The sequence below is a fragment of the Berghia stephanieae genome, chromosome 2 (assembly GCF_034508935.2).
Source record: "Berghia stephanieae isolate SIO BIC M18660-M18661 chromosome 2, UCSD_Bste_1.3, whole genome shotgun sequence".
Classification (NCBI taxonomy): Eukaryota; Metazoa; Mollusca; class Gastropoda; order Nudibranchia; family Aeolidiidae; genus Berghia; species Berghia stephanieae.
In genome coordinates this window covers 109,613,600-109,625,473 of record NC_088361.1, presented here as the reverse complement: position 1 = coordinate 109,625,473, position 11,874 = coordinate 109,613,600, and the positions used below count along the sequence as shown (strand labels likewise).

Below are 11,874 nucleotides of genomic sequence, written 5' to 3'. Positions count from 1 at the left end.
CTGGCATTTCTGGCAGGTATCACTGTTTCCAAGTTTCCATCTGCACATATTTGATGCAGTTCTGCCATGTCCAGTTAAGAGGCGGTTTGAGGAAATCCAGTATTTCTTGGCGTTATTGAATGCATGCACTCTTTTGGTTGGATCTTTAATGATTTTTCCACCTTTTGGTGTTTCCCTGTTCCACATTTCTCTCCAGTTTTCCTCCTGAGAAGGATCATCACGTTGCCGTCGTACAGGAACTTGTGCGCTGCCATGACCCTGAAGGTGATACCAGCCTAGATCCAATCCTGCTGGAACAGCTGAAAAATGATCCAAACCGGCGTCCAGACAAGGTTCTTCCTTCTCCTGGACCCACACCTCCAACTCAATGAAAAAGATCTATTACTGATGTATAGGTAATCTACATAACTGTAAATCTTACCGTACCTCACCCATCCTCTTCGTGCTAGGTGACACACAAGGCTTCGATCTACTGTTTCCATTCTACCTTGCTGGGCGGGGTTCCTGACCTCCCATAGTGGGCAGGGGGACAAACTGTGTCTTCTATCCCCTTATATCTGTTTTCCAACATGCTTTCTGTCTTTGTCTTGGAATGAGATCACTTGGTTTTGTCCTGGTCCTGGCTGAGAGGGAAACAGTCGAATGTATAGTTAGTTTTGGGAGATGATATTTTTTTCATTGTAAATCATCTCTCTGTTATGCACTGTATTATGCTTTCTTTATTTTATATATGATTTGTAAAACATTTGAGTGTGTTCCTCTTAGCGGGGACCTGTGCTTGTGTCTGGATTGGACTTTTAGTGATCTCAAACTAAGCACTTTGATAGAGTGCTTTTGGAATCTACACCTGTTTCTTATTTGAACCAATTCCCCTTTGTCTTCACTTTTCTTGGATGCTTTATTGTAATTCTAGAACTTTTTACTATCCCATTTTCTTCCTTATTACTGGCGCTGATATGACCTTAATGTGTTGCAAGCGCTGTAAAACCCTTAAAATCAATCAATCAATCAATCATTCTACCTTGTAATGTCTGTGTTCCTCGCCTCGCCTCCAAAGTTGTCCAACTGGGTGGGGATCCTGACCTCCCATAGTGGGCAGGGAGGTACATGCTGTGTCTTCTATCACCCCATACCCGTTTTCCATTGTTTCCTGTCATTGTCTTGGAATGAGATTACTTAGTTTTGTCCTGATCCTTGGCTGGGAGGGAAGCAGTCGAATGTATAATTATAGTTTTGGGAGATCATATTATGTTTAGTTTACCTATTATATTATATGATTGGTAAACATTTGAGTGTATTCCTCTTAGTTGGGACCTGTGCTTGTGTCTGGGTGAGACTTTTAGGTGATTTCAAACTAAGTACTTTGACGGTATGCTCTTGGAATCTACATCTGTTCACTATTTGAACCAATTCCCTTTGTCTTACCTTTTCTTTTGTGCTTTAATTGTAATTCTAGAGCTTTTTACTATCCCATTTTCTTCCTTTTTAATGGCGCTGATATGACCTTAATGTGTTGCAAGCGCCGTAAAACCCTTAAAAACAAAAACAAACAAACAAAGTTGTCCAACCTGCACCATTTCTTTCTCTTCCAACGGTAGTTTGGGTTCTGCCGCCTTCTTTTCTCAAATGGATCCCATGTCAGCGCTGTCACACAATCGTTGTCCGATACTTTCCTAACTCCCACTCTTTCTAATACATTTTCGTTGCTTACGTGGTAAAGAAGGATACAGATCAATTAAAAATACCATGGACGAGAGACGCATGCGCTAACCAACATGACGTTCTCTCTCTAATAACTTTTCCGCCGGTGACGTCACAGACTATGGGTGACGTCCAATCAAGGACGCTACTCTTCCGCTAATCTCATTCCCTATATATAGAACAGCCAAACGAGCGGCAGGCGTCACTATAATTTACTATAATATTAATTTCATAGACTGTGAAAGGCGATTGACTCCATTGACAGACAAAGTCTGTTGAATAGTATGAAGGCATAATAATTAATGCCTCCTAAACTAATTATAATCGTCAAAGCTCTGTTTGAAAACGTTGAGTGCGCCGAAGTGGACGAAAATGAGAAAATTGAATGACACCGAATTCATGATATAGAACTGTTAATGGCACCTTAAAGCTTTAAGATTATCCATGTCAAGATGAATACACAATCCACCCTCCACCCTCCCCCTCCCCCACCCCCCGATATAAATGACGCAAAAGATAGTCGCTTCCGGTTAAATGGACAATTTTTGAAGACTCCCCACGTAGCCGACACAGACGTTACTTGTGACAGATGGGGACAGTGGCGTGGCATGCTTACAGTTTAATGTGGTGCCAGAACCAGAAGAAAATGACATGAAACATGCTGTACTTGTAAATACAAAAGAAAGGGAAAAAATCTAAAGAAAAGGCTCACTCAAATAAGTAAGAGGCGGTATATACGATTTCTCAGGGTTTTTCAAAATGCTGTAATCCAATTTTGGATGAGGTGCCAGGCACCTAATCAACCAATGTAGCCACGCCCCTGGATGGGGAGCTAATGCCGTGGACGCAGTTTGTCCTACACTGCATTAATTTATACTAAATGGAGCATTTAAAGGCCGAAGACACAACATGGGTTAAGGTCATGGCCGACTAGAGTACTATAGTTACGTCATGGTAGTGGTACAAATTACACAGCGCAAAGGAGGTGTCGGGTCTTCACATCTGAATCTACGTACAACTCCTACATGCAAGGAGGTGCCACGTTCTCATTCCACCAGGTCACGCATCCTCCATCCCCTAATATCGTGACCCTTTCAGTGCCGCCTTTTGGGGCACGTGCTCTCGGTCCCCTCATAGGCCATATTTCCAGCAGGTCCTAGCCCGCAAAACCACGGCTCCGTGGATGTAGCCGCAATCCACACCTTACATAAATAAAAGGGCTTGCATTGCCAATGGTCCGTCTCACCACTTATAAAGTCGAGTGGATAACAATGAGTTTTAAAAATAAATTGAGCTTTATCTAGCGCAATATCCACTAAATGTGCTCAAAGCGCTTTACAAGGGGTCCCTGGCCAACAGCAACATTTAACATGAAGGACGGGACATGACGCCTGTTAGGCGATATTACAATTTTTCGAACAAAGACAACGCTGTTAACGGCCAGGTACTCATTTTACGCCTGAGTACGGTGAGAGAATGTGAGTAAAGAGCCTTTTCCAAGGACTCAACTATGCGCCGAGCGCGAAGCTCGAACCCAGGACCTTCCGATCCGAAATCGAGTGTCATACCACTAGACCACATAGCCGCACAATGAAAGAGGCGGCTTGCCAGACGAGTGGATGGCCGGTAAGCGGCAGTTGGAAGGGATACTGAATGCATATTTTTTATCATAGCGATGCATCTCTTGCGGTAATTAAAAAAAAATAATCTGAGGTTGAATCCGTTAATGAGGCTGACAATAACTCATTAGGATGCTTTTTTAAAAATATTTTATTTTCTCTCTGCTTTGACTATCATTGTTTCAAACACCTCCGAAAACTTTCCTGAAATCACGAAACAGCCCGACAGAAGAGATGCTCCCCAGTCTCCGAGCCGTTGCCACAACTACAACACACACCGGTGCAAATGGACGACGTCAGGAGAACGACCTGCCGTTAGACATGTCCTGGTCTGTAGTCTGTCTATGCCACCCAAGCCCACCCCGAGGGGCACAACATTGTGTGGCTATGTGGTCTTGTGGTACGACACTCGCCTTCGGATCGGAAGATCCTGGGTTCGACTCCTGCTCTGAGCGGCGCATAATTGAGTCTTTGGAAAAGGCTCTTTACTCACATTATCTCACCGTACACAAGTGTAAAATGAGTACATGACCGTAAACAGCGTTGTTTCAGAAAAAAATTGTAATATCGCCTAACAGGCTTCACGCCTCGTCCTACATCGCGTTGCCGCTGGCTAGGGGCCCTTAACAAGCGTTGTGAGCACGTTTAGTGGATATTGCGTTATGTTAAATGCTAAAGTTTTAACACCAACCCGCCTCTGATGGACGAGTGATCTAGATCGGAAATATATCGATAATTTGGGGTTGAGCAGATTGACTATATAGAACATAGAACCAAATATGGTCACAGAAGGGTATCCCAAATCCCATAAATATATTTTGTTTATCAATTATCTTTAAGAGTTTAAAATCGTTCATTAATTATAAGAATCGTGTCTAATTAAAAGCATGGCAATTATATCTCAATAAGGACATTTTATTTGCGATAATAAGATTTAGGACCAAAAACTAATCAAAACTGGAACACCAATAATACATTAGCTAACGTATCCGACAATCATGATAATAAACATTGATCCTTCCGTCAGTTCTAATATTACTGGCTTGAGTCATTTTCTTCGAATTTTTATATTGTTTCAAAGGAAGTTTTTATTTTATTTTTTTTTTTTTGCAAAGCTTTTTAAAATATCTCAAAGAATATTCTGAATAAATTATGACTGAACACACAGCAAAACAAATAGCTTGAAGATGTATGTTATTGTTGATGGACCAACTTTGTCACTGTTGTTGTACAGTCACTTCAACAGTAAAGGGAAGGAGGTATGCCCGTGGTCATTGGCTTTTTCTTTTTCATAACACATTCTGGAATACAGGACATGTGGAAACCTTGTTGTCTTATTTGAGTTAGAATAGATAACGATAAGAGAGTACTGTTGAGAGTGTGAGTGAGAATGGAATTGAAAGAATTTCGAGTTCAACTTCAACAACCACCAGGGCCATGGCAGGAGGGGCCCTCAAAAAATTTAAATGTCAAGTGGGACAAAATAAATCACAAGACTTTTCTCCAATTTTGACTTTCTTCGTTTTTTGAAAAAAAAAAGTATTCTTGCAAAATAATCTGACACAGAGATAGTTCTTTACTGTGGTCCTTGCTGCCATCTTAATCTTGGCTGCTTTTGCCAAATTAGACATATAGAATAATGAGGGGAGAGAGAGAGAGAGAGAGAGAGAGAGATAGAGAGAGAGAGAGAGAGAGAGAGAGAGAGAGAGAGAGAGAGAGGAGAGAGAGAGAGAGAGAGACGGACGTAATATTTGGTGAATAATGATTATGAATAGATTAGCATGAAAAAAAAAAAATTCCTTATCACAGGTACAGATGAGTTACGAGGACATTCATTACTCGTGAAACTCCGTAGCCTGGTCAGTGAACGGATTGGTGAATGTGGTGGTGGAAAATTCTAGTCCTGATATTGTGTCATTAGATAAGGCACTCGTCATACATTACCCCTCTGGACTCAAGTATGAATTCGTACCTGGCTATAAGCAGTGAAAGATATTGTAATAATGTTAGCACAAAAAACGCCGAACACTATGACTGGTACTGTATGAAATGGAAATATGGCTCCCTATGGTGTGTCGGGGGAATAAATGAAACTATGTGAAGCTCATTTTACATGCCAAATCCGTTGAAAATGTGCTGTATAAATGTTCATATTTATTTTTTATTTTTATTTATTTTACGCTTATCATTTATCTTTTCATTGAAAATTGATATTCATATTTTTTAGAATGGGTTCTTACTTGGTCAAAGAATGGAAAAAGTTCAAAGTGGTATCACTGATTCTCAGATACACACGGCTGAAGTACACTCCTATATTTGTAAGTAATCTGTAACATGCTTGATTTGTACTTCTTAAGGTATTATAAAATATATACAATGTTCTTTGCCTCACTGCCTTTGAAGATAATTTTTTTTGTGCAATAGTTTTATTTTTCTCATAACTTCTCTAAAAGTTAAAAGGATGCTTTTAAAAACAACAGTATAGCTAGGAGAGGACACTATTTATTTGTTGAAGTTCTGAAAAAGTGTCATTTAATGCATTCTGACCACAATATCTAGCCTTCATCAAGTGCAGCTCAATTATCATGTCATCTTTTTTATTATTTTTTTTTTTGACTCACGATTTTATTTAATTATTAATTTATAATTCAACCTATTAAATAATTAATCTATTAATTAAATCTTTAGATAGTTTTACATTATTATTATTATTTATATTGTTTGCTTTGCTTCATTATATTGATTTTACTTACTTGAATTGTTGATTGGAAATATTATATGAGTTATATTGGCAATTGCCTAAGAATAAACGTTTCAATTGAATATAATGACATCCATTGAAGCAATTTCCTTTCTATAGCGTCAAGGAGTCCAAATCCTGATTTTTTTCTCCTATATATCATTGGTAATGAAAACTCCCCATAACGACATACGTTTTGGTAATAACCCTGTACTGGGACTTTGATATGGCAGTAATCGCCAACTTAAATTGACAGTTAAGGTGAAATTTCTGGTCCAATGAAAACGTTTGTTTTTCGACTAATGAAATTCTGTAGTCATAGCTGATGAAAACGCTTGATTGGTCGACCAGTGTTATATTGATGTAGGTAAGGCAAAGCAAGACAAAAACCTAGCTTACCTGGCACTCTCGCATTGCACAAGCGGTCACTAGCTGGTCGACCGCTGTGATGCGAGTGCATAATGTCGTTATAAAAGAGTTTGCACTGTGATTACATAAGGCTTCATTCATTTAAATAATAAGCGGGATGAACACAGTGAAAGTGGATATATAATATGCTCATCCCATTCTCCAATTCTCTTCTTATTTTTATACTTCTTTAACAACCTTTTCTCCGTGGACTTGAGGAGAGATAGTATATTTTGATGGTGGTGGTAAAGAGAGCTAGATGGGGAAGCAGAGCTGGAAGCAAAATTATATTCTTGAAAATAAGAGTCACTTTTGTATTTAACTCACTCAATCCTAGAGATTTTTGCTACTTTTCAAAAATTGGAAAAAAATGTATTTAAAATGACCATGTGCATGAATTATAGTTTTATTCAACTACCATTATCATTAACAATGTTAGTAACATGTAAAAATGAAAAAAAAACATTAGCTTTGACACTACGCCTATAATTTGTCTCAGAAAAATGTAATAATAATAAAAATGTGATACCCGGGTAACAACGGATATAGTCGGTGTTAGGGTTGAGTGAGTTAAAGGCAACAAACATCAAATTGTAGTTCAATGTCCGTGTGGCACCCGTTTTGAACTGCACTGTCTTCTTCAGTGACATTTGGCTAACTATAGAAATTATTCATCATTCTTCTTTGTTGCCTTTCCGCAGACATTACGTCTTTCATCCCATGGCCTCATCACAAGTGTCTTTATGGTCGAAACGGCCACATAGACGAGACATTGATGAACAGTATTCTAGAAGGGAGTGACCAGGTGAGACATGGAGATTATGTTCTATATTCTCTTTGTTGTCATCATTGTGACATCAAAAATCGTACTCCCATAATCAGAAGGGGAAAAAATAGTTACTAAGTGCTTTTTTTTCTTTTCTTTTTTTATTTCTTTTATTGTGGATACAAATAAATGATAAGAATTATCCCATGAAACTAAGATCTTGGTGATTTATGACAAGTCAGTTATTGATATTACAAAATGTACTAATGAAACTAATAAAACTAATAATAATAATAATAATAATAATAATAATAATAATAATAATAATAATAATAACAACAGGGTGTCCAGTGAGGTCGGATAAGTCGGATAAAGTCTGATTTTTTACCTTAAGGTCGGATTGGTAGGAAAAAGTCGGATAATTGCACCCGGAGTCGGATTTTTAAAGTGATCGTGCGATTCCGAGCGGAAATGCGAAACGCGTTTGCAACGAATACGTCGATTGCTAGAATCAAATCGACCTAAGCCTTCCTACCTATGAAAATACTGGAAAATACCGAATCCGAATAAAGGAGAGTTAACTACCTTGAGAGCTCTTCAATGTCGGTGATAATTAATACAAGTTTTGATCATACGGTTCACTTTCTTCCGCCGTTTTCAGTCTCAAATTTAGTTTCGGTTTGGCATTCGTCTAATCCGCATTCATTTTCATCTCGCGAAGTGCCTCTTTTCCTTTTGGATTATACCTTTTGCGAAATCTTAAATATTTTGGGTTAAAGACACGCAGGGGCTGTGCTTTGGCTTTTAAATTGCTAGGTAGGATTTTTTGGGGGGAGGTAGGATTTTTAAGTCTGATAATCTGCTGGACACCCTGAATAATAATAATAATAATAATAATAATAATAATAATAATAATAATAATAATAATAATAATAATAATAGTAATAACAATAATAATAATAATAATAATGATGATGATGATGATGATGATAATAATAATTTAACAATAATAATGAAGATGATGATGATGATAATAATAATTTAACAATAATAATGATGATGATGATGATGATAATAATAATTTAACAATAATAATGATGATGATGATGATAATAATAATTTAACAATAATAATGATGATGATTATGATAATAATAATTTAACAATAATATAATGATAATGATAATAATAATTTAACAATTATAATAATGATGATGATAATGATAATGATTATTTAACAATAATATAATGATGATGATAATAATAGTGATGTCATACCACCTTTTTTTATGTCTCCCAGCTTGTGGTCGGTTGGTACAGCTTTCGACATCAGACAAGTCAGATGCCATCCGTGAAAGAATTTTCAATACACACCAAACTGGCTCAAACATGTCGAGAAACCAAAGCAGAGGAGTTTGTGTTTCTATTGTGTACATCATTAGCCAATAGAAATCTATCAACCCATTCATCTGACCATACATTTATGATTTATCGTCATAAGTGAGTAACACTGTCTTAAGAGAGCAGACATTCTGCTGAGTTCATAAGATAAGATAAGATATAATTTATTGATCCTGAGTGGAAATTATTACAATATGTTACACACGAGTCATTGTTATATTAAGAATAAAATAAGAATAAAAAAATAAAATTCCCTGTATTCATCCCATTGGGGAAATTTGTCTCTAGGGTCTATTCCAAGGGAAGACGGGAATAACCCATGCGTCAGTCGCAAATTGAGCTATGTGAGCGAGGTGAATTGCTCAAGGCCACACAGCGCAGCGGTGGGTGATCTAACTCGTTACATTTCGGGTACGAAGCAAAGACCGTACCACTGAGCCATGCTGCTGCCCTAGAATGATCTGTACATTATCATGAACTAATTGATAAAAATAGGAAGCTAATTTACGATAAAATAAAATGAATTATACAGCCGGTACAAGCAAAGCTAAAAAATCGGACATGTAGATAGAATTGTAACAATGGAGTTGTAATATGAATATAATTTTGAAAATAGATTGGAAAGGATTGCACACCGCCAATACATGGCGATAAAAAGTAAAACAATGCATTTGAATGTATTATTAAGTAATAAATAATGTATATATAGCACCATATAAACATGCATATATATAGATTTTTGGGCGAATATAATATTTTTCAAATTTCATGTTATAAATATCATTGTTGTAATTTTGATACAGTCATTCTAACAAGTAATATTTTGATATTTTAATTTGCTTTTAGGTTCAGTTTATACAAGATACAGAAATTTTGACCTAAATATTTTAGATACAAAAATGGGAAAAAGAAAAAAAAGAACATGTTTGCTATCGATGGGAGGATCTGAGAAAATCAGCCTAGAATTTGAAAAAATAAATGATTATATTATTTTTGGAATTCCTGATATGCTGATTGTCATGTCTTTTGATAATTGATTTGAAAAAATGATCACGGATGCCGATTGTCATACCTTTTGATAATTGATTTGAAAAAGTGATCACTCACAATGACCCACACCACGAGAATTTGGGTTTTGGAAATGGGGATAGTTTCAATCATTTTTATCATGTAGGAGAGGGGAGAAGACGTTATACAAAGTCCTTCAGATTCATTGGGCCATAGCGCCGTGGTTTATCCCGGTTTCTATAGCATGAAACGGAGAGTAGCAATCGCTTGCTATCCCTCGGATAGGATGCTAGTCTATCGCAAAGTACTTTCCACCAAATCTAATAGACTCGGCTACCCACTAACTCACTGCTGGGTGGACAGAGGGGTCAGAAAAATCTCGACTGCACCTGGGATCGATCTTGGTCTCTTTGCGCGTGAAGCGAATGCTCTACCAACTGAGCTATTGGGACCCCCAGATGCTTATTATTTGTTTTTTTTTTTGGTACAATCTAGTTCCATAAAAGGGACAAAAAATTGTTATATGATAGTGTCATGAGCAGACCTATCACATTTCCCAGATCTTATCTACATCGGTTAATTTTCACTGTGGGGTTTTCAAAGTTATCCTATTTGAAGGGATAATAGTAATAGATATGCATGATAGAGATAAGGTGACGACAATACTCTACAGTTTTTATGATCATCCACCTTATTCTATCTACAGTCGATTCATGAATATACCAATGAAAATAAAAAACCTGGGTGATACGTCCAAGATGGAATACGTCATAGAGAACTCCTCTCCTGCTACATCTAAAGTCATCAATGCCAATATGGGCAGCTCTGGGTAATGACTTTTTTTTATGGATATGATTTAAAAAAATAAAAATAAAATTCGCTTTTTTCATCGCATGAGGGAAATTTGTCTCCAGGGTTATTTCCAAGGGAAGACTGGAATAATTCAGGCGTCAGCCGCAGTGCAGTGCCGCAAATTGAGCTAGGGTGAGGTGAATTGCTCAAAGCCATACAGCGCAGTGGTGGGTGATCGAACTCTGTACCTTTCGGTTACGAAGCAAAGACCGTACCGTGGAGTCACACTGCCCCCATAATAGTGTGTGTGTGCGTGTGTGTGTGTGTTTTGTTTATTATTGTTTCATCACCGATATATATTTTGGAGCCTTGGGTTCTTTGGAATTTAGCACAGGGTAAATTTTATTTGGGCAAATTGAAAGACAAGCTTTATGATAAAAAAATGATAAAATTCAAATGCAGGTCCATGAACCTCCTTGTTGTTGTGGTCGTCGTCGTCGTCTCTATTTCAATGCCTTTAGACATCTCATTAATGTGACCAAACATTACAAAGCGGGTGGTTGGATGGGAGCATCACCCTTGAATCATATACCTATGATGTTCGCATGGGTGTACGATCCGATAGTGATGTCGTTTCTTCTTCTCTTTACTAGCCTATCCTGCTTCTTTGGTTTGTGATTGTATTTTTGACAGGGGATATTTTTTTTTCTGTAAATCTTCTGCCTGTTTGTTCTTGGTTATTTATAATTTAGCTTATGATATCTTTAGGTTATGATTTTGATTTACATTTGTACTATTTTTGTTAGATTGCTTGTTTTTTTGTTTCAGCGGTCTCTCATATAACCTCAATTGTGTTGGAAGAGACCTAAAGCAACAAACAAAAAAAAAAACATTACAAAATGTATTACATCAGGTCAAACTTAATGCTTTACACTGAATTTTAAGCTCAACGTGTTAAATTTGAAGGTAAATATCTGCCGTCATTGAAGAGAATGAGTTTTGTGGTTTTTCAAACTTCAAAACGCTTAAATTTCTTATATCTGATCATGTTAATTAATAAAAAGTAAATTTTGTTCATTCAGATTAAAACCACATTGCCATGGTGGGTCACAAATGAATTGTGCAGATTTGTCATTCAGTAAAATATCCCCTATTTTAACTCACTCCTTACTGACTTATTTCCGGATTAAACCAGAAATATTTTGCTTATTCAACAAAAAATTACTTTTTAAAAGAACTCAATTTGAAAGCCGTAGGTACATTCTATTCATAATTTCTTCAGTAACACGAGCTTTACAAAACAGCATTTCAAATTTTGTGTTGTATGAAATAAATCTGATTAAAAGTAACGTTCATTGTATCGTAACAAATGTGACGATTTTCCTGTGGTTGTGTGGCTATGTGGTCTTGTGGTATGACACTCGCTTTCGGATTGGAAGG

At 36.9% G+C, this 11,874-nt stretch overlaps 1 protein-coding gene across 1 annotated transcript in view; it reads left to right on the top strand.

Annotated features, from left to right (window-relative positions):
* Positions 1 to 4,360: 4,360 nt before the first annotated feature.
* Positions 4,361 to 11,874, top strand: part of LOC144964091 (BRISC complex subunit Abraxas 2-like) — an 8,546-nt gene continuing 1,032 nt past the window's right edge. Inside the window, exons 1-5 of the mRNA XM_078898033.1 lie at positions 4,361 to 4,579; positions 5,548 to 5,638; positions 7,170 to 7,273; positions 8,534 to 8,733; positions 10,349 to 10,471. Coding sequence (XP_078754159.1) covers positions 4,508 to 4,579; positions 5,548 to 5,638; positions 7,170 to 7,273; positions 8,534 to 8,733; positions 10,349 to 10,471 — 590 coding nt within the window. The 5' untranslated portion in view covers positions 4,361 to 4,507. The remainder of the gene's footprint in view (positions 4,580 to 5,547; positions 5,639 to 7,169; positions 7,274 to 8,533; positions 8,734 to 10,348; positions 10,472 to 11,874) is intronic.